The 27,863-nt window shown below is 35.5% G+C and overlaps 2 protein-coding genes and 1 long non-coding RNA gene across 3 annotated transcripts; 2 read left to right on the top strand and 1 right to left on the bottom strand.

Annotated features, from left to right (window-relative positions):
- The first annotated feature begins 817 nt into the window (after window positions 1-817).
- Window positions 818-5,161, top strand: LOC114879038 (facilitated trehalose transporter Tret1-like). Its single transcript, XM_029193513.2, has 3 exons — window positions 818-998; window positions 1,619-1,694; window positions 1,887-5,161. Exons 2-3 carry the CDS (start codon window positions 1,643-1,645, stop codon window positions 3,269-3,271), a joined length of 1,437 nt encoding a protein of 478 aa, XP_029049346.1. The 5' UTR covers window positions 818-998; window positions 1,619-1,642; the 3' UTR covers window positions 3,272-5,161.
- Window positions 5,162-6,057: 896 nt separating this feature from the next.
- Window positions 6,058-27,741, bottom strand: LOC114879039 (transcription factor MafB-like). The gene is made up of 4 exons (XM_029193515.2): window positions 25,055-27,741; window positions 23,475-23,736; window positions 20,705-21,012; window positions 6,058-10,662 (listed from the first exon to the last, which is right to left on the bottom strand). The coding sequence occupies exons 1-4, from the start codon at window positions 25,452-25,454 to the stop codon at window positions 10,586-10,588; spliced, it is 1,047 nt and encodes a 348-aa protein (XP_029049348.1). The 5' UTR covers window positions 25,455-27,741; the 3' UTR covers window positions 6,058-10,585.
- LOC123988112 lies at window positions 17,659-20,758 on the top strand. The gene is made up of 3 exons (XR_006829641.1): window positions 17,659-19,897; window positions 19,970-20,095; window positions 20,672-20,758. It is a non-coding gene; the product is annotated as an uncharacterized LOC123988112 (long non-coding RNA).
- Window positions 27,742-27,863: the final 122 nt, after the last annotated feature.

Raw genomic sequence — 27,863 nt, 5'->3', positions numbered from 1 at the left:
AAGATACATGTATGTAAATATACAACTGTGTTTCTTAGCATTATTAAAATTTCATAGTACCAAGATAGAGTACATATCATGCGAACTTTCGTCAGTGAGATGAGAGTCAGGTATAGTCGATGCTTAAAGTAGAACATTGTATATTTTAACATTTCAGCTTTTTAATATCTTTCACCGATGTCTTTATCTTGGTAAGCTAGAGAAAAATATACGGTATCTTGAAAATGGAATTGTTTAAAAAAGTATGATTTACAAGGGCATCATTTATTTTGTAGATATATCTATATATATTCGTTACCTTAAATATGTAATAACCATTGTATCTCTATTTACAGCTAATTAATCATTCTTTTCATTCTTTTCAAGGTTAAGAAAACCAGGCACTTGTTCATGGGTGTTACTTAAATATACATTTATACATAATACAGTTTCAGGTTCGTTTAAGTGCATGAGAAGTATCGAGTTGATGGATTTATGTATACATTGGTGTAAAAACAATTAAATCATATTCAAGGCTACTTGAAACCTGCATGTTCTTAGGAAACTATATTTGATTAAAATAGTTCCTTCCGTGAATTGTACACTTTGTAATATATCAATCGAAGCGTCTTTTTATTTTCTACAAAAAGGTATGAAGCACTTGGGTCGAAAATTGAATTGATAATTTTGCGACCCAAGTGCTTCAATACTTTTTTGTAGAAAATAAAAAGAAATAGAGGCGAGTTTGAAATTTTCGAAACAATGATTAAATAACAAAATTTTTTATTCAACTTCTTCTCAATCTCTGTTACTTCCCATGCTCTTCTGTCTGATTTTCGTTAGTCGGAAAGTGGGGATCTGTTTGTGATAAAGATCAACTGATAAAGTGATATATAAAATGTAGTACATCGTGATCGAATTCCCATTCCGTCTATAATGTGTTAGAAAGAGGCACGAAGAACTTCAGCACGAAACCGTATTTCCTCCTGGTGGCATCGTCGTGTTTCATCGTTATCTCTGTAAGCATCAACTGGATTTATCGTTAAATAAATTTGAATACAACTTTGCCACGATTGCTTCAATTTAACCGTCATAAATACTGGGAAATATTTAAACATTATAAAATATAAAGTTTGTATACATTGCCAGTCTCAAATAGTCAAAGTTTAATAAGTCTGAAGAGGATCCAAGTGAAATTAATAATAATTCAGTTTGAAATTCTTTATAATTGTTAGTAATGCAATTAGAAGTAGAGAAAATGTAAAAACAATACAAAATTTTCAACATCTTTCATATTTTAACAATGACTTTTTAAATTTTGAAACTTGTTAATCTACTCATATGTAAAGTTGAAAGATTAATTGTTTACACTTGGTTACATCGACGAAAGAGGAGACGTATGTAGTAGCTAAGTACCATTATAAACCAGTTGATAATATATCTTTCAAACTGCAGGTAGGAAATTATATCCATTGAAATTGTTTATGTTTGACTTATGTCATAAAATGGAATTTTGAGCAAGAGGATTTCTTACATTTGGCTGGCAAAAGCTTTCAATTTAATTGAATTATTTTAAAAAGTATTAACTTACAAAACTATGTTTTATAGAAGAATTATTAATTTTTTTTTATTATTACAGTCCGTGAAAGAAGATATAAGAAAGATGGACAAATCGTGCATCAAATGTTGGCCACAATACTTAGCAGCGATTACAGGTAATTTTCCATGATTATTTTCAATTTGGATCTTGTCCTCCCAAAAAGATTCTATATCAAAGATTCTGCTCCGACAAAGTATATGAACATCAACAAGATACATCTCTAGGAACTTCTAAATATATCCAAAACAGTTCTAAATATATCACGTTCTATGTAATCTTCTACTGTTATCTCTGTTTTCAAACACAGCCACCTTGTCGATGGCGATTTCGGGTTGCCACATCGGTTGGACATCACCGACCTTACCGAAATTGAAATTACCGGATTCTCCCTTGCCACTAACATCAGACGATGCTTCGTGGATCGCCTCTTTTGTTCTCTTCGGTTCAGTACCTGGCTGTGCTATCTCAGCATTCATAGTAAATTGGTGTGGTCGTAAAACAAGCTTAATAATATCCGGCGTACCATTATCGATAAGCTGGATACTAATAATTTTTGCATGGAGCCCATACGTCCTTTACATCGCCAGATTCATCGGCGGCGTCGGCCTCGGGATGGCATACGTCGTTTGCCCGATGTACATCGGCGAAATAGCCGACAAAGAGATCCGAGGATCCCTGGGTTCTTTCATCAAATTAATGGTGACATTCGGCGAGTTGTACGCCCATGTGATCGGACCATTCGTCTCCTACGAATGGTTGGCTTACAGCTGCGCCGTAATTCCGGTAATATTTTTCTTAACGTTCAGCTGGATGCCCGAATCGCCGTACTATCTATTGATGAAGAACCGCGAGGATAAGGCTATGCATAGTCTGAGGTGTCTGAAGAGATACGCGACGGAGGATCAACTCGAGGAGGACATGGAGCAGATGCAGAAAACGGTGATCCGCGATCTGACCGATAAAGGACATTTCTGGGACCTCTTCAGTACTCCAGGTAACAGGAAAGCTGTATTGATCAGCTTTGGCCTCCAACTGGTGCTGCAATTCAGCGGTATAGCAGCGGTGGAATCGTACACTCAAGAGATTCTCGAGGAAGCCGACGATACCGGCTTATCTGCCGCAACAGCTGTGATCGTCCTAAGCGTTCTTCAGCTGGTAGCCGGCGTAGGAGCTGCAGGTTTGGTCGATGAATTAGGAAGAAGACCGTTGCTTTTGAGCACAACGTTTCTCGCCGGATTGTCCCTCATCGCTGCCGGGACATTTTATTTCCTTAAATTTCAGATGGGGGTGAATATGACTGGTTTCGGATGGATTCTTCATACATCTGTTATATTTTATGAACTTATCATTGCGTTAGGTTTAAATCCACTGCCTTACATGATGCTTGGAGAATTATTTCCGACGAACGTTAAGGGGGTTGCCGTGTCTTTGGCAAATATATGGGCATCTCTGTTGGCGTTCATCGTTTCGAAGATGTATCAGGTTATTTCTGATTCTTATGGGGTTTATGCTTCTTTCGGCTGGTTCGCGGCTACCTGTTTCCTTGGAATCATTTTTATCGTCCTCGTGGTGCCGGAAACGAAAGGTAAATCACTGTTAGAGATACAGGAGGAGTTAAATTGTACGAAGAAACGGAAGAATGGTTTGGAGAAGATTAAGAATAGAGAGATTTATGTGAGTACTTTGGCTTGAATTAGGATGAATTCTTTGTTTTATTTTAAATGGTGTAGATTATAGGTGGTCGAACAATTGATGACGTTAATAACGTTATTAACACATTCGCTATCATTGATCAATTGAAAATTCATCCATTAATATAATAATATAATAATAAAAACCCAAGAATTTGGAAAATATTCTGAATGAAATAATGAATCAATTAACGCAAGTAAATTTTAAATTTTGTTTAAAAAGAAATTGATGATAGCGAATGTGTTAATCAATTAGTGTGAGTACATTTGAAATTTTATTTTAAAATTCTTCTGCAAAAAGAACAATTGACGGTAGCTATTTTAAAACGAAGAATTTCAAAATATTATTAATAGAATGTAGATTTTTTAGTTAAACTCATGGTTCTAAAAGTTTTGGCTTCTTTATAGAGAATATTGAAAGGAAGTCTTAAAATTAAACTTCAACATCTGGAGGGAGTGGTAGCTGGGGTGATTATGAACAACTTCTTCCTGTACCAAAACGCTCGTCTGCGCACTAAGCGCGCTCTAATTGCTCAGTTTTTTTCATTAATAATTAAAAAACTAAGCATCGAAGAGGAATTTGGCAAAGGAAAATGTTGATCACAATCACTCCAGCTACCATCCCCGTAAAGGATACCTACCAATAGCCGAACATTCTGTATAATTTAGACGTTCTCACAATGGATCTATAAAAGGTAAATGCATTTACAATATTTACAAGAAAATAGTGAGCTATAGATGCAACAAAAATTAGGTAAATCTCTGAATAATTTTTTTTTGAACGGGATGTCGTTTACTTATTTTGCAAAGTTTGCATAGACTCGTGTTAAAGGTTTGAAAAATATTACATTCGAACTGATTTCGACTGAAAACTTGCCCAAGGCTGAAACGCAGAATTTTTTAAAAGAACCATGTTTGAATTTTTTCTCTGCTAACATAGAATGTAAGTTTCTTTTAATTTTTAAATGAGGACCCTTATATTCCAATGGGAATTTGCTTCGGTTGAGATTATTAAAAGAGCTGTTAATTAAGATTTCAGATGAAAGGATGAACTTTCTTAATAAATTATCTTTTTCAAGATAGATGAATAATTGTTCCAATGATCGAATTTTTTAATAATGGATTATTTTACTTATTTGGATGAAATCTTAATTAACCTTAACAGCTATAACCGAAGTAATTATAACGGAAGAAAATGCGAATTTCTGTAACCAGTGATTTCCTAAAATTATTTTGACGATCTAAAGAGATGATTGGAGATCACTCGGTATTTAATGCGTGAGCTAATTAGGGCCCCATTCGTGTAAAGAGCAAACTCGCATGACCATCTTCTTTCCCTTTTAGGCAGGGTTAAACGTTGAGACTGATAGATTTTAAATTAATCGTAAAGTATATATTTATTTATCACCAAAACGATGTCACGGAAGAGAAAGAATGCAATCAACGTTTCTTGCGACTGTTAATTCTTTTCCGATGATCGATTTGGCGGTTAGGAACAACTTTTTATCCCTTTGAGGCAGGGTGCAAGAATACAACGATTACGATTAAACGTTATCAAAGCGCGTCGCGTATGAAAATCGCGTATATGAAATAATAACGCGCACTAATGGCCCTGATGCAAGAAGGATTTTCGATGAGCACCGTAGCATGACTAACTTTATTCATTCCCTTTTAGGCAGGGTGAAACGTATTACTATAAGAATAGCTTCGGCGCAGAATATAATTGGCCCGATATAACTACATATTTTGTTATTATTAACACCGTTATCGAACCACATCAAAACTTCGTATATGACGTTAGCATACAATATTGCTGATTAATGATAATATTCTTTGAGTAATGAAATTGATATTATCAATTTCGTAACACGAATAGAAATATTAATTGCGACCATTGTTATCGAATTGATATTATCGTATCTATGTCGAAGGAAATAAATACTTTAATTACGATCTTGATATCGAATTGATAATGTATCATATAACGCATTTATACGATGTTGTGGTATACAATATACTTATTGTAAGATGTTTGAACCGTAGCTGTTATGTTCGCGCAATTGCATGACTCTCTACATATCCCTTTAAGGCAGGGTGCAAGACTCGAAGTGTATTTCGTACAGATTTCTACAAAGTAGAAGTTTGCAATTTACGTTGACAATAAAATTGTTTACGTGAAAGGTATAATAAATTATATGTGTTCCTTTTTTTTTAAATTTAATCCTTATAAGAGTTGAATATTGTATCCACTACTATCCTATAAGTAGGATTTTTTAATTTTAGAAGAGTAATGTAATGTGCTCACATTTTCAGTAACATAACTACCATTTAATTTGAGATTACATACATTATTAAAATTAATATATTATATATTTTGTCATATTTATTAAATAAGAAAGCAATGGTAAAAGAAAAAAGGGTCAGTGGTAGGCCAGTCTCTATGCAAGTGCAGTAATGCAACTGCAGTAGTGCAAGTCAACCATTAGAGAGCCGCGTGTTTCATAGCTCCTCTAGTCTCCATCTATTTCACTTAATTTATTGCATTTATCCTCTCGATTCTTCGTAAGACCATTTTTAAATCGTATTTGTGGTATTAGATCCGATTGAAAAGAAGAGAACTATTTAAGTGAAAAGTGATGTAAAATGAATGGCACGAAAGTTCAATTTCGCGAATATTTTCTTTTCTCCGCGATAAATGAAAATTAATCACAAGAATTGATTTTTAAAAATAACGATAGATAAAAGGAAATCGGAGAAATAACGAAGGATAATAAAATGAACAGTGCAAACGTGGACAATTAGCATGTATATTTTTTGCATTATAATAACCATTATACATAAATGTTATTACAATATAGAAACATAAACCTTAATATCTCATCCATTAACATCTCACAACATCATCGGTATGATACAGATCTCATAACTCGAGATTATTATTACAGTTCCTCGAAATAAATCTTTACGTCATGCCTTCTTAAATACTTTACCGGGAATTCAGCTGATTAATTAATCAACAGTTCCCTTTTAAATAAAACAATCGTTCGATACAGATGAACGTAACAAGTGAGTTCAAATTCGTACTTGTATCAATTAGCACGATTCGTATGTAATTTAAGACCTCGGGCTTCGTTTTTATTCTGATCGTTATCTGATCAAAGAGTGCACAATGCACTGTGCTAGTATATATAATAATTATTCTTCTATAGTTCAAATACTCTAACTTAAAAAAAAAAAGAAAATGATCGCGAGATTATTGTAATTCGCGTAACTCGACGTTTTTTCCCTTTCTATTTTTTAAAGCGAATCTTGGAATGCAAAATATTTAATAAACAAAGATTTAAATAATTGTAATTAACTTAGGACTACGTTAAAACTATTATACCTACAAGCAAACGAAAAGTGGTGTTTCTACGTAAAAGACTAAGAAATTATTTTTCTCTCATCTCTTGTTACTTTACAAGTTTATATATTTCTAAAGGAAGACGCAAGAGGAGGAAAATCTTTGGAAATTAATCACCTCGCAATTTAGAAACATCAAAGACAATTCTTTTCTTCGCGCATAGTCATTTTACATTCACGTAAACTCCAAATCACGCTGTACTTTGATTGTCAAAGGAATAGATGACGCCTTATACAATTTTTTATTTTGACACAGTGGTTATCTTTTCCATTTTGGCACACACATTGTCTAGGTATACCACTTAAACTACTTAATCCAAAGGTTATCGCGATTAATTTCCATCTTCTTAGAATAATTCTTGGGCTTTACTTTCCTCGTGGATTTTCGACGACATACAAACGGAATTATTAATTCATTTGAATTCTTAACAACTCTTTGGCAAAAGGAAATCGATGAAACGAAAATATTATACAATGATTTTGAATACCGTTTCTACGTCGTCCTACTTAACAAGCGTTGATCCGTATCTATGATACCGTGCTGACAATAATACGCGACGAACCAGGAGTTATATTAATCTCTCCTTCTATGTACAGATACTCGCTGGAAGAAAATACTAGCGGCAGAGATTTTTCACGTTAGGCCAAATAACCTGCGCCTCCGCGTTACTCTTCGAACCGAGAACGCTAGGAGTGCGTCAAGAGGGTTCATTTATATTTTAATTCAGGGATGGTTATCATGAAAATCTCTCAGAGTTATATGGTACATTATAATTCAAAAAATAACTAGAATATTTGAGAAACTGGTACAATATGACAGACTAAGTATTCAACCCTTTCATTGCTAAGGGTGACTGTAGTCCTCCACTACTAAACAATCATTGGATACTAGGCTATTTTTCTTAGTTAAAATGTTCTATTTATTATTTTTCATTTTTCAAGGAATTTTGAAATGTTCCAAGTCAATATAGAAAATCAACTTGTCCTTTTTCCTGAGGTTATAACGTATTATATTGAATCCAGAGATTACCCTGATGCCCATCTCTGCTCTATTAATTCGCACGAGAGTGTAATATTGGCACGTTTACTGCCACAGATATTATTAATGACTGGCACTAACTTAATTTCAAAATCAAGGGTATTTTATATAATAATAATTTGAAATAGAAAATTGAAACATTGTAATGTGCCGCACTAGGCATGGCTATTTCTACTGTGGCTAGTAACATTTTATTTTTTAAAAGAAAAAATTATAATTCTACGAGTCAATGGCGCAACCATAATTGCTCGATCGGGAGGAAGGGGTTAAAAAATTATTTTCATCCTTTGATAATATTAAGTTTAATTGTATTTAATCTTATTATCGTTATTTGAAATTTTTGAAAATAATTCAGAGTGTATTAAAAAAAGATTTTCCATTTCTTAATAGGGGGGTCTATTGCACCATTGCATATCGAGAAATAATTATTTAAATATTAATGCGACTCACTGTATTTCACGTTAAGAAACAATCGAGGATCTTTGAGATTTGATTCAGAGATGTTCCATACGGTTCCATGTAGAAAAACGAGATTCGTATCTCTTACAAAATACACGATACATATTAGCAGCTCGATGAGCTATTAGATATATTTATCGCGAAACTACTTATTGACAATGTTGGCCAAAAAAAAAAAAAAAAAATACGAACGAACGATCTATGATTACAATTGTACTCTACGTACATTTCATACAAGTACCAGTGTTCGTGACCACTGTCGTAACAACGTTTACTTTCGAGCTAACAAAGTGCAACGGGTCGCGATTCGAAATTTCGATTTTTCATATAAAGAAGGACAGATATAAATTGTTATTCTTTATGTTTCGAGATACAAATTTAACCCTACGGGATAGATATCGAAGAAATTTGACTCAGGTCGGATTGTGCGACGCAAAAATACGTTCTAGAAAGCTTTGCAAAAATTGGCCACTTTTCTATGCAATTTTTTAGAAGAGTACTGTGTGTATATACCGATCTATTTATTTATCTCTTTACCCCCATCTGTCATCAATTTTTCAATTAAAGGCCCTTTACGTTCATGTCCAGAGTGCGTTGAACACGAGATTTTCTATTCAACATTCTCTGAATATATTCTTCAGTTTCAAAGAGCCTGTCTTTACGATCTTTCTATCTCCTGAGAAAAAGAGCAATGTTTCTTGAGGACGGCTGCCTTTAGAATAGTAAGAGAAATAGTACGTTAGCAAAATTGATAATTCGGCATAAAAGACAAGAATTGACGAGATAGAAATTGGTCGAGCATCGATGGATAAAACGATTCATTTATGGTATTATAATTCACTAATATTTTATTATTCATTTTTCTTTTGAATCATTAACATTGTTTTACATCAATCGTCAATGAATTTTCTCGTTCATCCATCGTTCCGACAATTAATTAACCGTTTCTATTATCAGAAATATTTGTCACTCGTAAAATATTTGATAGAGTTCGAAAATTCATTTTTTCTTTGTTAAATTATTATTTCTAAAAGGCGAGGTCTCGGAAACTACGATTTTTACTACTTGCCAGTCGCTAGATCATCCTAAATCTGAAATGGAGATGAGAGTGGCACAGATAAACTTTTCTAGTTTATATTGTTACAATATATGTTGCATGTAGCTGACTTTGATTATGCATTTTATGAGAAAAGTGGTTGATTGAATGAATTTCAGCGGAATATGAAGCTTTTCTATTCAGATTCGTATAACAGAATTTTGCAAATCGCGACATTATTCTTCTCGATATACTGAGCCGAACAATTGCTCGACGTTTTTTCCTTGAAACGATATTAGATCGATAGAAGTTTTCAAATCGACGCTCTTTTCTGCGATTCGTATTTTACAAACAATTGACAACAACAATTATTTCAGCTACTCCTTTGGCTACGTCGATGCTTGATTATAAATATTTCATTTAACAGGCTTTACACGTTTATACACCTCGTGAAGCGCAAAACAAATGAACGTATCCTCTTGGAAAAAATAATTCTTTTTTCTTAGAAATCATTTGTTATACAAAGGTTATTGTTAACTGAAAAATTTTTATGAATAATTGAAAAGTGGATTTTTCCTGGGGAAATTTATTTGAAAATTTGGATAATCTTTATAATGTACTTTAGCACTCAAACAATTAATTAAACATTTATTATTTAATAAAAAAAAAGCAATATTAAACTAACTTTTTTCCAACGAGGATTCGCATCGAATTTCTTTGAAACGTTTTCTTTTCGTTGTGGGCATACGATGTGCTTCTACCGATTCTCAGCATTTTCACAAAACGAATCGGTTTCCGCTGCCATACGCGATTTAATTTCTCGTATAACACAATTTATTCTCCAACGATCGTCGACTCGTCGCACCAACAACAATAACGAGCTAACAATAGCGACGTTCAATCGTCGCGAGTAACTTTTTTTTCTTTTAATTACGTGTATCGTCATATATTTTTATTCGATTTTCCCTATTTATCTCTATCCACTTCAACGCGACTACTCTCGTATCCGACGTCCATCGAAACCTACATACGTGATTCAATGAAAAAGAGAACTTGGACGTACCTTCGAAACAATGGGGATAAAACTATAGCATCGATTCCACTTTGTCACGAACTTTCCTTCGTAGTTCGAGCTATTGACGGAGTCGACAAATTAGCCGTGTACCATCACGACATTGACAAGTTATACTCGATGTCTTTCCCTAAGACTCGTCGAACGAAACGAGATCGTAATAAAAGTTGGCCGTTTTCTGTAAAGCGACCGTCAATACCAGCCGCTTCGAAACCAGCCTCTCCCCATCCCTCGATGCTTGTTCTTCTTTTCCTTCGAGATAAACTGCTTTAAAACAGACCATTCTTCTGCCTCCAGGACGCTTTCCTTAAGGAGATGTCGTCGAGTTTTCCGTAACGAGGACTCTGTTGAGAGAATTCAACAGTTCCTCGTTCTCCCGTCGCACTGGAACACCGGATAAATATTTCGTTAATCACTGCTACTGGCTTGTTTATACGCCTTAAGCTTTATTTACGTTGCTTGAGTAAATGGGGAAGTAAGACTAGAAGGAAATACCCGTATACTGTAAACGATTTTAGTAAATGGCTGGTAGAGGATTATAACTAGCGAAGATGAAATATTTTGTTTACGGTCCTAGCATATAGTTTGAAACTAACTACGCTCTTTCTCTCGAAGTAACTCACTCAAAATGTATTTTATTAATCATGCCATTTATATCGTCTGAAAATTAATTGTGACCATGAAATTACACTTTCAGAATGATTTTTATAAAAAAAAATAAATGATCATCATTTTAATTAAATGTAAATATATACCTAATGTAGAATTGTTATTACTGAGGATAGTTATTTATTTATTAAAATTATTTTAAAATGATTACATCGGGCACGATGTTCAGCAAGTTCCTTAGAGCCCACAGCAGGGCTCAAAAATGTACTGTGAGTTAAAGTAACCACCACCACGAGAATCGATGCTGCCAGAAGGAAAATAAACGTTCCCAGGACGATCATAGCAATTCTTCGATGACGTCTTGCTTGCTCGGTATCTTCAACATCCTCTACAACCTTCTGAGTTTCCTTTGCTTCGATCTTTACGGGGCGAACAGAATCCTTCCTTCGAGCAGTACTTGCTCTTCGCGATTTTGATCTTCTATTTGTGCTACCTCTTCTACCATTTCCTGAACAATTTCTTATTTTTAATCAATTGTAGTTTCGTTTCCTAACATTTATGATTGGTTCTCTCCCTTTTCTTTATAGATTTTCCATCGATCTGATTATTTTCTAATTAATCCCAAAGATGTCTCGATAAAATATTCCCACTCCCTTTTATACAATTTGTGGAAGTAGAATAGCAAACAAAAATGATGTAATATTATCCCGATATTATTTTCGAACAAATACATTTTTCACCATTGAAAGGTCGCGTCCTGAAAAGGATCGAAGAGGCGATAAACCAATCATAGTTTGAAAAATGTCCTCCCACGCGTGACAGCGATTTTACCGATCGACGTAATTAATCGACGAACACGAAATCGTTATTACGTCACAGAGCTGTATAGTAACAAACAATGTGGGTGCGTTTCTGATCGATCGAAAAGTCTGATGACCCAATTGTCTCCTACCTAACGGTGTTGGCTTGCTGCAGCTGTTTGTTCTCGAACGGCTGGATTGCACGCTGGAACGACGGCTAGGACGTTGATCGAGTTCCGAATTGTTTTTCCCCTGTTTCGAGTTACCGGTTTTCGAGTGACCGGAAACGTTACGTCGCGGTTCGTCGTCGTTGCTCGACGGATAAAGAGTGGAACGATCGTCCAATTTGAAATCGGTAGCTTCGGGATCCAACTGATAAAATGTCCCACTCTCCGTGGGATACAACGTGTAACTATTGTTCGATTGATGACAATGATCCGGGGATGGTTCATGAGAGATTTCAAATGACGTGTCATCCATATAGAAGATTATTCGTTCGGATGACGAACGGGATAATCGACGATTCATGTCGCTCTCTTGTACCGTTTTCGATCGATTCGTCATAGTGGATTAATATTTCTGATGTGTCTGTTGATTGGAAATTTTCGATAATTTTATTACTGATTATTTTCAACCCCTCGTTGTATGATTTTCTTTCTTAATTTTGAAAAGAAATCTTTTTGTTTTTAATAATTCATCTTCCATTTACCTCAAATTTTATGTGTACTAATATCTATGGTTGACAGTGTAGATGTCATTAACAAATTATGTTTTCTGATTGTCCATGGCTATTTGTTATAATAAATTGCCCATGTTGGGATTTCCAAATATCCCACTGGGACACAAACAGAGCTTGACCCGGAATATCTTAAACAGCTTTCTCGGCTATTAATTCAGAGTGTACTTAATTACAGTCATCCACAGGGTTGCTTTAGAATTATTCCTCTGAGACACCTATGGCGGAAAGCAGCATTTTATTCACCTTCGCAGTGACGTTAGAATGCACCAAATTAATTGAGGTCGTGTTTTAAGTAGATTCGTGTTTTAAGTAGAAATTCCATTGATGCAAGTCTTATGTTTAGGATGCTATCTCGCGTTATTAATTACTCATGAATTATATTGATGCAATGCAGATTCCAGTTACCTACGCTATAGCAATAAACCAAATAGGAAGTTCACGGTTTATATAACGAGATTTTGGATATTATGCGATAAATTTAATCAAACATTCATCGTCCAAGAATGGTTTTCATGAAATTTCAAATACCAGAGTACTGTACGTATTTGTAAGCTTCTGATATAAAAATTTCAATGTATATTCCATTTATGAATAAATTGGTTGACTCTGTTGTTTGAAAATGTTACAATTATATAATCGTTAATAACAATTTCTCAGAGAGTGTCAATATTTTATAATAATTTCCTCAGGTACTAAAATGGAAGATTTAAATTGCAATATTTATCATTATTTTTAGTTTCAAAAAAAAATTAGGGTATGAAGGGTTGAAAAACAAATAAATTAGATACGATTTCAAGGCTAGGACGATTTCTCCTTCGTGAAAAGTGTCCTGCAAATTGCCAGGGGGTTGAAAATTTCACAGAAGTTCCGCAACAGTTACACAAAAGAAAGTCTTTTTTAAACGGCAACTCGAAAGAAGGAGAATGAAAGTATAACTAAGGACAGCTAAATACGTCGTGTCTATGTAGTGGACGTCACCCTTGAGTTTGTTGCGACGTGTATTTTTAGCGGCGGATCTAGCAGGCCACCTATCCGCTTTCCATGTCTCTTTCCTCCCCCATCGACCCTCGTGTTTTGCATACGCTTGCGTCTTTCTTTGTGTCAATGTATCTGTATGCGTGTGTGTGTATGCCGGTTAAACTTACTCGTACGTATATAGGTGGCATCGGCATGCCGATAAACATACAGGGCCAAATATTTAGAAAATCCACGCCTACTGATTCGATCGAAATTATATGGATATTCGCACGTCGAAGAAGCGGAAGAATCGATGCAATATTTTTTGCAAGATCATGTTTAGCTACCTCGATACCTGCTGATTGTCTAACCCGACGAATTAGTCGTGCATTGCACTTAGGAAATTGCTGATCAAAAGAGGAAACTCGCTGTAATTGATTCGTCCCATCGTTTCCGAACTTTTCAACCTGACACTGTTCCCTTCTGTCATCTAATTTCAAACACCAAAGAAGATGATCTTTATAAAATCAAACTTATGTGATCGTAAATAGTTAGATTTTATGTGTATTAATAAACATTTGAGGTAGAATATAATTAATGTCAGATTAAACTTCTTCTTTGCTATGTATCCTATTAAGGTCGAACATGTTTGGCATGTTATTTTTAAAGCCTCGCTGAGAAACTTTTTACGGATATAGGTTCGACCAGCAAAAAATTACTTTGTTTTATCCGCGTATCCGGTACACGCCGAATTTCCGGAAAATCGTGGCCAAATGTCTCGCAAACCAAAACAGTACGTTTAAACAACCTCCGGGGAATTTGTACCAGTTCATTTAAATTCAGATACACATGTTTCACCAGCCAGAATTTTATAAACGATTCAGGTACAATTGTTAGCAAAAGGACAATTTAAACAATTACTGTAATTATTAATTTTCAAATTTGTGAACACTATCCAAGTTTTTCTTCTTTTTTCCCTTACTAATTATTTAACACCAGAGCTACCGAAATGACTGGTTTCAAGTTTTTTATTTTAAATAAATTTTATCGAGGTATTTTTGTTGAAATGTATATTGGCTATTGTCGAATCATGTTTCATCCTTTATCTATTTAATTTTATACATTATTTTCAACTTAAAAATAAGTGTACATCAAACGTCGGTAGTTCTAGTGTTAATTACACAAAATTTGAGACGTCGACCATCAGTGACTACCATGGTAGTCAACATTTTAAGCCAACGACATTTGTTAGATTCTAAGTGGATCGAATACATTGACGAAAACAGGCTCATGCTTAATGAACAATAGTCCGAAATTCTGATTCAGTTAGCACATAGCTCGGTGATCCCTCTTATTGTGGTACGTTAGATATTGATAATCGATAATACTCGTGTACTCGTTACCAATATTAGCGTATAGCAGCTCTCGGTGTTGTAAGGACATTCGCGTAATAATGTCAACGATGTTCGTGAAACGGGGACGAGCGAACGACGAATGTAACAGGTGATATAATCGTATGAAATGCATCGATTGTATCCTATGATCGTCTATTTATTTTATATAGTATGTTACTATTTTTCAACAGACGGTAGACTGACTCCCTTTAACCCTTTCATTGCAGACGATGACGTGTACTTAAATCGTCAACAGCCGTTTATTAACCCTCGGAAGACGGACATTTCGACCCCTAATTAGAGGTTCGTTATATGTAAGCATGAAGGTAAGCCTGAACTGTGTACAACGATGAAATTATGGAAAGATTTCATGAAATATTTTTTAAAAATTTTCTTCTTAAAAATTTGCAAAAAGTGCAATTTTTTTTTCAGAGATAAAGAAATAAGGGATCTCCTAATCTGCACCAGAATGTCTAATAACCATAAAACTTTCCTAAAGGTCAAGCCAAGTTTTTTCCTGTAATTATTATGCCTTGAACTCTCAGGTAATCACGATCAAGCTTTCTACTTGCATTCAGTATGCTATATAGAATATTTGGTACTTGCTTATTGAGATGATAGTAATTTGAGGTGAATGGTCATTACAGTAGTATCGAAATAAAATTTAATCGCTTTTTAAGAAATAATTAAAAATTATTTGGATCTGATCTTCAATTTGATCCAAATTTAATTGTATAGTAATTTGAGCGTTGACTTCGTTATTGGATTAATTAAAATAGGATCTAATTACTAATTAAAAATTCTATTTTTTCAGTAAAATTAAATTCAAGAATATCAGAATTTTTTAATAATCTCTTCTTCAATGTTTCACTGTTAACTTTAATACGTCGCTCTTTAATTTTCTTTCCAGTAATAGAAGTAACCTAGACCTCTTTTTATCGTCAACTATTAACATGTTCAGTGGGTCAGCAGGTTGGTAATCGTTATTATAATATACCTTACTATACACGATCACTTTTACGGTACTAGTCATCGTGTTAATAAAAGAGAGGTTCGAGAACTGCACAATGAAGGAATTTCCAAAATTCCTGAATTTTGTACTCTATTTCCTTTCAAAGAAGTAGAATGTCTAGCAACAAAGAGTTTTGAAAATCAATTTCTTAAAGCGATTTTCTTCGTCATTCAAGTCATGAGTTCGCTATACCGTAAAATCGATCCACCCCTTTGTCGTTCGCACAGTTTACTTTTTTCCTCGTAAAATTAGCATTCGGTCAGCCGACAAAAATTTATGACTGGAGATTGTTGGCAACGGTGGTATTATCGTCATGTAAATCTGCTGAACTTCGCGCAATAAAATTTCAAATTACGTATCACGATCATCTGGTGTTCTTAGCTAAAACTTGGTATTAAAATGAATTGTTGGATCTTCACACTATTCATTACCCCCTTTGCCATTTTACAAGAGTAAACGAATTTATTTCAGTCAAACCACAGATTTACACTTCGACTCTGAATACTAAAACGATTCGATGATAAATCATTGCAAATGCTATAAATGGTTTATTGCATTCGAAACGACGCGGTTGGTTTACAGTGTTCCATAAACGAAGCAAAACTTTGTAAAACAATTTCTGAAATGACAGCGATGTCTGATGTGCTGTGTCATCGCTCTAGTGGGAGTAATAAAGAACGAAATAAAACATTTATTTCTGTCAGCCTCTGCATTTTATGTTACTGAATCATTAAAACTCTTCCATGAACTTTGCAATCAAATTTCATAGATGTAAACACGAAAATAAATTTGATAAAATTGTTTATAAAAAAGAATTTCGTATAAACAAGATTAAAACAGTAATAATTCTCAAATAGAAAATATAGCATAAAATTTATGCAATTATTTTCAATACATAATTCATATTCTTCATTTTTTATTTCTGTTTTCTAAACAAACTTCTAAAACAGCTTCGATACACCAGTTGTTCTTTATCCTCTGTCAAAAAGTATGATAGGAAGATTTACTTCGAAAATCATCAGTCACTCTTGAAACGACGTTATAAAAGCATCCAGGACGGAAAAGTTGGAAATCGTTCAGGGAACAAGACGAGTGACAGATGCGATAAAAATGTCAGCCCGAGGGCTGGTTGTTCTTAAAATTCTATTCGAGACACCATTACGTTTTCCGTGAAGCTGTAAATTCATCGGGATACGCGTTTCTGTCTGGCTATGTGCGTCAACGGGAAATTTGGGAAATCGAAGAATGCGATCGAATCAGGCTTCTGCCAACTGGAGTAGTCTCAATCATGGATCCGGTTATATTCGTTCTTTTAATGACGTACATCAAAATCGAACACGTCGGAGAAATCAGTCGGCCACAGACTTGACCCGATTCCACGAGAGTGCATAATGATGTAAACGTATCGTGGAAAAGCGTCGAAACGTGTGCGAGAAAATGTTTGCAAGTCGCGATAGCTGCACGCCTTGTATCGATCAGAAAAGTAAACCGAATCGAGTTTTATAACTGTTTACGTTTCGTGCTTACCACCTTCCTTGCAGACCTTCTATTCCGCCTTTTCCGCGTTTTTTTTATCTTTTCTTTTCGGGTTCTGGGTCAAAATGTTATTTCTTTCTAGATTGATTGAAAAGCTACCCGGGTAGATTGAACGGAGATAAAATAAACTAATAAGCCAAATGATAAATGTTATTCTATTTATTCTTTTCTTGAGTTTTAATTAATTTATTTTAACCCCCGTCATTTTACATGTGTATGTCAGTGTAATGTTATTGTTTATAGCAATTTCCATCCCTCAAATTAGAATTTTGTCAATCATACTTTCACTTAGAATTATTATTTATTCTGTTTTGAGAATTTGATATTGTTATATTAAAGTAATCAATTTTCAAAACGTTTATTAATGAATTTTCTATTTCAAAGGTCTATTATTCAAAACAATTGACAGAAACTGACAGTAACAATCACTTATATAGTTTTGGTGTAATGTACTGGTTACAATAAGGAGATTAATGGTTTTATATATCGGATCGATACGTTCGTGATAGCCACGTCTTTACAACCTTATTATTGATGGTTATTAAAAGAAAGAGAAAAATATTTAAATTCAATGTAACTTTCAAAAGACCCAAAGAATTAAATAATTTCAATGAAGTAACTAACTGATTATTCCATAAATAATTATTCCTTCTAGAGATTTATAATTTTATTTTTGTTTTGAAAAATTGTAATCTTATGTAGTTGAAAAAAAGCTTAGTTTGTTCTGTTTATTTATTAATAGAGTGGTTGTCAAAGGGAGCAGAAATAGTTCATATTTGAAATTTTGTATAGTTGAATAATTAGTCAAGGGAATGAGGACAGAAATTAAATGTCAAGTAAAAAATATGATGATAAAATTGTAGCAAAATTACTCCAGTAAAAATATATTATCATTTACACGAATAGAGCAATAAAGTCAGTATTAAAAAAAAAGAGCTCCCAGAGGAAGACAGTTCGTAACTCGATTCTAAAAGCATAATGGACACTCATCCTAATGGACCACAAGATTGCTGTTTTGCATGTCAAAACACTAGATAAAAGAAGCCGGTCTGCTCCGAGCACCTTTCTATTGAATTTCTAGGTGTCTGAAAAATTTCAGAGCACATACATATTTTGGTTGAAATTTCCTCGTCGTTAATATATTCAGAATTTAAAATATATCTTATAATTTTAAAAACGTTCAAGCTATACTTTTCATTTTAAAAATAATAAATTTACGGAATTGACGTTCTAAATTTTCAATTTGAAAGTAATTAGAGTTAATTGGTGAACATTGAAATTTGTCGAGAATACTTAAAATCAAATAATGTTTCTATATAAGAATCTACAAAAAAGATTATAGAAAGATAATTTAAGATATCTTCTTTCATTCGAATGCTTTCATTCAAGCAACACTTCACCACGTTGTGTATTTATTTCTTAAATCAACATTTCAATAGTTTTTTAAATACCGCTGTGCAATATTCCGTATTTCACGCCCACTTGAGAAACGCTTTAATAAACTGGTAGAATTTGAAGTAGTAAAACATGCAAAGGATGTGCGAGTAAAGATGATATTAAAAAGATCCGTTCAACCAGAAGAATTGTACTTCTACGAAAATATCTTACATTTGAAACTCAATTGATCGTGACCTATCGAGCATATTACTGTTCAATTCTTATTAATCTTGAATGTAAAATCAATAATTCAAACTCTTCCAGTAGCCAAATAATTTTATTTTCTCGGTGTCTCTTTTTTAATACCAAATTCTTAGAAACACCCTGTAATATTGTTACCCTGTTTCAGAAGAAACTAAATTAAAATAACATTAAATATTCCATCTTTCAATTACCTCTGAGCAACATAAATCACGATACCTACAACCGAAAAACACCTCACTCAGCCTTAAACTTCTCCTTGAAACATCGATTCATATAAACATCCCCCCAAATCATATACTTTGATGTTTCTACTCGACATATCGTATCGAAGGTCTCGTCGGATCACTATTGACCAAAGAAGAAATATTCCTCGACCGAAAATAGAACATCGACACGGTTTGTTTAAAGGAAGGGCACGTTTGGCACTGGATAACACACTCGGAGGAGCACACTCTGTTTAGGTCGAGCGGGTCGAGTTGACCCGACGGCTTGTTGGCCGCGTTGATGGTGGCGAGAAGCAGAAAACTAAAAGGATGAATCGCGGGATAAAGTTTTCGTGCTGGTTTCACCACGGAAATCCGACGGCTGACTGGAGGATTCGCAGACGTGCGCCTTTAATTTAGAGGCGCGGAGCGCCCTCGAGCCCGCACACTGCATTCGCCGTTTCTCCCTGACGCCTGTGCTCGTATATGTGTTCTGTGTACGATGTTGGTACACAAATCCCAGCTGAAAGTGCTTTTTCGCGCTGGTTTCAGTTGCACAAGTGCCACCGACCGCTGCACAATTCCGTTGGTTAATTGGCCGAAACTTGTGACGCGAGAAATGCCAGGCCGTTTAAAGGACCGTCGAGGTTGAACCGAAATCAACCTGAAATCCTATGTTTCAGGAAATACTTCCTGATTTCACTGGACCATGACTGGATAAATAGAGAGTAACTATACTTTCATCAAGTATCTCGTTAACAATCAAATATCAGAATAAAAGAAGGATTTCTTATCAATAGGAATAATGATGAACGTCGAAACGAGGAAAGGTGCTTCATCGATATACACTTCTCTGGCCTTAATTTCAACAACATTGATTTCCCCGTTTCGAGGAATAATTGTGCACTATTCGACACTTGTTTTTGGTGAGCTACGAATATAATCAAGCCATAATGCAAAGTGGGATTGCTATATCTGTTCGTTCAGAGGACAACAGGGTATTGATATCGTGAAACATGAACGGATTGTAATTGCAATTCGAGGTGATATCTCTTGGGATTGCCTGCATATTTCATCGTTAATACAAAGAACTGGCTCCTCTAGAGACATGCCCCAAATATCTTAGATTCCAAACTTCCTGACAACCTGGTAGAACAAAATTTATACCAGACTTCTAATAATCCTTTGAAAGCTTTTCTGAAGTTTTACATATTTCAAGTATAAATGTCAAGAATCTTTAGAACCTTTTTGAAAATATGATCTTTTATTTATTAGTGTAATTTCATGGCACATGGTATTAAGAAATTAATTAAATTCTGGTTATCCTTAAAGTGACATTTACATTATGCACAGTGGTTCAGATTTAAAATCTTTCATTGCAATGCTTTCATCGAGATATTATTTAGTTTAATAATAAGCAACCGTGCCGCAATATCAAAATCACAAGGAACAAGTTTTTCCTATTGCAGCTGTAATAATTTAATTTTATTTAATTTAATTAGGTAGGTTTTATAGAAATGGAAGTCATCGCTTACCCATTTCGTCAATGATTGGCGCCATTCTAAGGGTGACTCCGACCAAGAGCAAAGACATAGCAAGGAGGAGACAAGCGGTCGCGACGATCGTCCATCGAGCACGAGGAGGAAGTTCTTCAGGATCCACCAGTTCCTCTTGAGGATCTGTATTGACCACTTTACGCCGTTTCCGTTTCCGCTTTCTACGGGGTCGATGATACTTCTCTCGAGGTGCCGCGATCTTCTCGGGACCGCTCAAGGTTTCCTCTTCTTCCAAATCGTCGGCTATGTTCAACGCCACGTAATCGTCGTCGTCGTAATGGATCTTTCTGTAAGTATAAACAACACAGATCATTATTTCAACGGATCATATAAATGTACAGATAAGTATCTAAGAAAATAATCTAATAACTATTATAATTATATGGTAAGAAATTTTCGAAGATCAATATACTAATTAAGCTTTAATGGTTCTTGAACTGGATGCACTTAACGAAGAACTGCACTTAACGAAGATGCAGGAACTCTATACATTAGCAAAGTTTCATTAATGATTAAATATATCAAAGTACTGTTTCAGGTTGTCTAGGAGAAACGGATACTGAACACCTATCACGTCATACTACTACGCTGACGTCAGGGCTAGTAATTATCGGTCTAATTAGGAATCAATGACACTAATCGATCATAATTTATTTCAACTAAAAGTTCTATTACGATTAATTGCAGCTAGAAATAATTGGGTTTTTTTAGAAGATTAAAGTACATTTCTATTGCAATTAAAAGTACACTTTATTAAATTAATTATTAATTGATTGATTAGTTTTAATGTTTCGCGTTGGAAAAAATTAACGAACCTGTCAATTCTGTCGCACGGAGGTGTTAAATTCTAACGAATAAAAATGGCGACTCTGAATGAAAATAATTAAACACAAAATTCAACTTCAGTAAAGTGGCTTGATCTAGATATGTGTCAGGCAAAGATAAAACGTTCAACTGACGCATTCATAATATAGGTCATGCTACAATTTTCGAGTATTCCCGTACGAAAGCAAACTGAACAAAGAAAAATATATGTGTTCTTTAATATCACGTACAAAAAAAAAATATTTCCATAGTATTACAGAATATTTGCGCACTGCGGCAGTTATAATTAAATTTTAGATTTATATGCAAATTTGTGAAATTTATGGAAACTGTAGCTTTAAAACAACTGAAATTTAGTAGAATTATATGATAACAAATTTCTAGAATTTTTTAATAAATTTATAGCCAAGTAGAGGGTGATTCTATAGGCAAAAACAAATTAATAAAAGAGAATAAATTTCTTTTGTTTGAAAATTTATTTTCAAGAAAATTAGGTTTTAAAATTGAATTGCATACAAAAGCAATGAAACTGGAAAGAATAGTTAGAGAAGCTATGATAGAAACATAGTTGAAATTGCCACATTATTAAGTCGAACAACAGAAGAGATATAATTATCCTTGTGACGATTGCATAATTAAAAGTCACGAAGTACATTGCTCTAGTATTGTATATAAAACCACGTAATTTTCGTACGGTACACGAAACCCAGCCGTAAGTAGTACAATTCAATATCGAGTCAGACCGTATTGATGCACGTGAAATGGCCATTATTCTGTTTGCGTTTAACCTCCACAAAGAAGCATACAAAGAAGGCAATAAAATGAAACTACATAGTGCTTTTCTTTGTTTGCTACGATATTCAAGTAAATTTATTCAGAACCAGTCAGAATAAACGATAGTACATCTGAACGTATCTCTTTCATTCAAATACATACAGCGTGGCTAAAAGATTTAAAGTACATAATTAAAAAATAATAATAATGCCTTTTTTAAGTAAATAAAATATTCTTCTTCTATAGTAATGAAACTATACTTAATTTATAATTAAAAGTACTTGACTGATTTTAGCTATTCTTTTAATTAAGTTGTCGATTTTAAAACATCAACATTCTAATAAAATTTGATGACATAAAAGTGTCGCAAAATAGTACTTATGATACATCAATTTAAAGGTTAAAGCGTGCTAAAAATGGCTATATAAACGTTTCATCAATATTCTTAATATAGAATGACTGGTTGTGGATCGCAACGAACAATGTCGTTGTACTACATAAAGCTAATAATGAACAAAAGTGTCTCCGATCAAAATTCGAATTAACATAATGTATCTATTCAATTTTTCCACACGTTATAATATGGAATCCTTCCAAGAATTGATGACAAAAATTCTTGAGGCATGAAACTTTATTCGTTCGCTCTGCCAAATATACAGAAATGATTGCTCGAAGCAATATGATGTGGAAAGTAAGTGGTTAGGGGCGCGATGACGTTTCACCTCGATCATTCGCAACAACCCAGGTTTCATTATACATCCGAACAGGCTTTGTTCCGCGTACGATTCTACATACTATGAAACCGTATTGGATGAACATCTAACGAAGAGACCAGCGACGTGCAACCACGCACCGAGGTGACCCAGTTTCATGGTATATTGCACTTACAGGAGAATAGAGTTCCTTTCTTTGCAAACACAGCCGCGAGTGTGTCTCTCCGTCATCGCAACGAAAATACAACGTGGAAAGGCATACTTGCGGCGAACGGAAATGAGCGACACGCAACGTGAAAGTTAATTCTGTTTAATGAAACCGTTTCGTTCGATGTTAGTTTAGTCTGTCTGTGATTAACATTCCTGGGATATAGTCGATTGCTATACGAGGCATGCTTTGCAATCCATTATCACGATTCATTATCGGTGAAACTTACAATTGAGCTGTACTTTGAGAAAAGTAGCAGGCACTTCGGTGCAACTGCGGATATTCGCAGGAATCGCTGAGAGTCTCTCGAGCCCTTTCAAAGTTTATCAATGCGAGATCTTGATCACCATCCATCCCGAAAAGCTCTAAACGTGAATCAAGACCAGTCTGAACGTCTTGGACAACGCCGTGAATGATGTTCGGATTTTTCGAGTATTTGCGCTTCTTTCTTGGACGTCGTGGACTTTCCGATGCTCTTCGTCTTCCTTTACCTGTAACAATATATACAAATCATTTATTTTTTGCTGTTTAACAAAATGCAATTTTCGGTTTTGTGTTGCTTGATTCATCAATGTAATTATCCCTTTGCATGTTCTGCCAAATTTTAAAAAGGAACATTTTTTATTGCCAGTATGTCGTATTATTTATCGATTCTTTAGCCATTCTTTGACGTAAGCTAACCCTACGTCAAAATATAAACTGCATCGATGCACTTCCACATAGAAAAAGATCTATTTTTGTACTACCTCGCTGTCAAAACGTTAGAATAGTAGTTGATAGAAAAATTCTAAAACTATAATAGATATATTATGGTTTATTATATTCTTCATTCTATTTCTGTTTGAAGCAGGTATTCAAGTGATTTCAAAAGTCATTGTACTCGACTAGAACTGTTTCAATGGATTATAAAAGCACTATTTCTTTGGCAACATCATCCACTCTTTTGTTACTCGATATTCCTCCGTGAGAAGATATCCATATATTTGAAACCGATATTCTCTTGTACGACTCGTTTAACGATAAACGATTTTCATTGTTCCATTAATGGTAATCAACTATTTTCTATCAAGGGAATTAATAAAATTTTTATATAAAATTGATGTAACACAAGTGCAATCAAATTTTATGAAATTTATTGCAGAGAAGTATTTTAAACAGCAAATAAATCGTTTTGTTTTTATTTATTTTTAAACGTGTCAATTTTCAGTACGAGTTCTTTTATCGATACCACTTCAAATACTCTGATCTTCTCCCTTTAAAGAACAATCATACCGTGGTCGCATTATACCATTGAAACTCAGTGGAACTAAAAGAATAAGCAATGAAATGAAGCAAGAAAAGTAGTTCAATTATCTCAAGTACTGTACGTGAGATCTTTTAGTCATCTACCTACCAGTTTTGTTAGATACTTTGCTCTCTTAGTACTATATCTATCAATTATTTCTAATTGCTAATTAGAAAATCATATTAATAACGTTAAATTAAAAATTGCAAAATTCGTATTAAAAACTGGTTTTTAATATCTTCGATAATTTATTTCGTCGTGTGTCTGACTATACGTAGCTTTTTCTACTGTGGCAGTCGAGTTAAGTAGAATGTACCCCAAATACTTAACACTAGAACTACCAAACTAGTCAAAATGAATGATTTCAAGTTTCTTATTTTAAATTACAAATTTTATCAAGGTTCAATTGTTAAAATAATTTATCAAGGTACCATGCAAATTACAACGCAGACAGAAAAATTCAATGAAATTGAATAAATTTTCATATAAATGATAGAAAAGGATGAATAACATAATATACTCACCATGATGAGAATTACGATGATGATGTTCCGTGACGTCTCCGAGGAACTCATCGCAAGGAGCGGAATCGTGCCTCTTGCGGTTCTGCTGCTGATGATGGTGATGATGATGATGATGGTGATGATGATGACTCTTCCTTCGATGTTGATGACGGCAATGATGATGATGATGATTCAACGAGGAGGAGGCAGTCGAAGTGGAAGTTAGCCTTAGCCGACGAGGACTTGCCGGCGCGCTGCCGGAACGTTTGCTTAAAGCTGAGGACGCTTTAATCGCTTCCACCTTCGTTTCCACCAGAGCAGCGAGGACGGCTTCGAGACGTGCCACCTCCATTCCACTACCACCGTCGTCCGTCGAAACAGCCTTGTCAGCGACATCGGAAGTCGACGGAGTCACCGTCATCTCTTCACCAGCTGTTGTCACATTACGTTCTTCACCGGCCTCTATGGCGACCACTTTGCGACAAGAAAGCTCGCGGGTCTTCTCGACAGCCCGCTCACCGAACGGTCACAAAACCGACACCTCACGATCCGGCTTCCGTTTCTTCTTTCCACGTTCTTCCGCGAAACTATCCACTGAAAGCTCTCGGATGTATCGGGACAACATGAAGCTGAATTAACCCCTTCTGTCTTTTATTTCCATTTATTCGAGGTTCTTCAACTTCCTTTTCCCCTTGATTCAAAATGATATTGGATAATTTTCGAAGGATAGAATAATCCACGAAGACTGCATATCCAATGGGATTGAACGAAGAGATTATTAGACCATTATCGACAACCTTTTTCCATTGTATCGCTGATGTCACGGCCAATTATAGGAGTGACTTCTTGCTTCTGTAAAACAGAGCACTCTCTCTGATCTTCTTTTAAACGTTTTTCTTCGCGGTTAGGAAGAAAACGAGAGAAGATTTTTCCTTTACGGTTCCGGTGTTTTATAAGATTAAGAGCATCGCGCGGAAACGAGATAAGCAGGGTGCTTCGTTTAGAAAAGAAATAATCAGCACGTCGCTGCGTCTGAATGAAAATTATCTTCCCTCCGGTTTGTGTTTCTTCTTTCTTCGGGCATTTCTTAAATTACCAACCAAGTGTCGTCCGATCGAAGCACACCGATCCGAAAATGTATCTTATTTTAAGAAGGATCTGTTTCGTGCTCGATAGAAGTCTTGACAAACGTTTCCTCGCTGGTTAGTTGAACGATGTTGTCCTCTTCATCGATCAACCACATTATCTAACGACAGTTATCAAGAGGATCGTGCTATTTAACAGATCGACCAACTCGCATTTCATTTCGCAAGTGGGTTTCAATAGAATTTGCTCGATTTCCGCCTCCATCATGGATCAACCCGATGCTCATCCACTTCTCGCTACGATCAATTGATCATTCGGTGCCGCGGATTTAACACACGATCGAACGCGAACAATCGTCTACGATTCGTTTCAATGTACCGTATCGAACGGTTCGGTTAAGCGAATAACTGCGAAAGTTTATTCACTCGTTCACAGTTCATTTTTGTTTTAAGACGAAATTAGTACCGTTAGCGATCCGTTAAGCTTCCTCGCTGGGATTCCATCGAATCAGGATATTTGTCGATCAATCGAGAAGGAAAGTCAGTCTATCGAGCTACGAGGGATCGACCTTTGTGACATCCTTTCGAAATAAAAGAAAGACCCGTGGAAGAGTGGCGCGGACGCTTAATCCCGCGTGGCCAACTTCCCTCGACCCTTCCTGCTTTCTCGCGTACCTAATGACCTCGTTCCTTTGTGAAACGCGAAACGAAACTTGGTCGAAACACGTAGCCATGTCAGGCGGCGTTCACTGTGAAATACCAGCGGTTGCTTGTGTCAAGTGTATTTTCGAAAAAAAAAAAGACTGGAAAAAAGTAGTCGAGAGGCGAACAACGAGGGAAGCTACCACTCGGTATGATTACCGGGAACGCGATCAGAAATTTCCTCGGCGAACCGTGTTCAGACGATTTCGTGTTATTCGTGTATTAGCACAGTGTGTTGCACATGGAGATAGTGTTCCTTAATTCATCGAAAATCGCAAAATTTCTTTTGAAATATTTTCTTCGTCACCTGATCGTTAGACACCAGCTGATGTTATCCATTGTTTAATCACATCGACATGGAAATTGTTTATCGAAGTCGATAAAAATTGCTGAGAACGATGATAAATATCGTCCACGTTGAACGCGGAGAGGTCATTAAATCTTGTCGCAGAAGCGAGGGTGCATGTGTTGTTGAACTGCAGTTCTCGAGGAAGAAACTTCGTGCCCGAAATTTCGATTTCGATTTTCAAATCTCGTTGATATTTTAAAGAAAAATCGGTGATGAAAATTCTCGAAAGGCAGGCGAGGGTTTATCGAGGCTCCATAGAATTGGATAGGGGTAGCTTCCTTCATGGGCACTCGTGGGATACCCGCACGGTGATTCCCGGCGAATCCATAGCTGTGAAGGGCCGGCGACGTTACAATGGGACGGACGAGGCTGGTTTATCCGAGTCGTACATGGCGATCGGTCGAATTTCGAGGGTGGCGTGTCAGCAGGATACCGGAACACGACACGGGCACGGTCACGTCACGTAGTGCACGCTGCTACTACGTTACTTCGTACGTTACGTAGTACGATGTGTGTCGACGCGGTGGCGCGATAAACGCACATCCCCGGCCGAAGGATTTGCGTGCGCGAGTTGTAGCGATCGCTCGAATACTGGGAAGCGTCGTGGAGCAGACAGGGTTGGTAGGCAGGTGGCCGGTCTGGCAGGGGTGCGTTCAGCCCTACCCCTTCCTACACCGCCACTTCCACTTTGCCA

Source organism: Osmia bicornis, chromosome 9 (genome assembly GCF_907164935.1).
Source record: "Osmia bicornis bicornis chromosome 9, iOsmBic2.1, whole genome shotgun sequence".
In the NCBI taxonomy this organism is placed as follows: Eukaryota; Metazoa; Arthropoda; class Insecta; order Hymenoptera; family Megachilidae; genus Osmia; species Osmia bicornis.
Note: the sequence above shows the minus strand (reverse complement) of the source record. Positions and strands in the feature narration are given on the sequence as shown.

What these genes read in the sequence shown, in the direction of transcription:
- LOC114879038 (XM_029193513.2), top strand. Translation starts at nt 1,643, where the DNA reads ATGGACAAATCGTGCATCAAATGTTGGCCACAATACTTAGCAGCGATT. An exon ending in ATACTTAGCAGCGATTACAG is followed by an intron (nt 1,695 to 1,886) that starts GTAATTTTCCAT and finishes TTTCAAACACAG; the next exon opens with CCACCTTGTCGATGGCGATT.
- LOC114879039 (XM_029193515.2), bottom strand. Translation starts at nt 25,454, where the DNA reads ATGACGGTGACTCCGTCGACTTCCGATGTCGCTGACAAGGCTGTTTCG. An exon ending in TCATCGTAATTCTCATCATG is followed by an intron (nt 23,737 to 25,054) that starts GTGAGTATATTA and finishes ATATTGTTACAG; the next exon opens with GTAAAGGAAGACGAAGAGCA. An exon ending in TCTCAAAGTACAGCTCAATT is followed by an intron (nt 21,013 to 23,474) that starts GTAAGTTTCACC and finishes TTATACTTACAG; the next exon opens with AAAGATCCATTACGACGACG.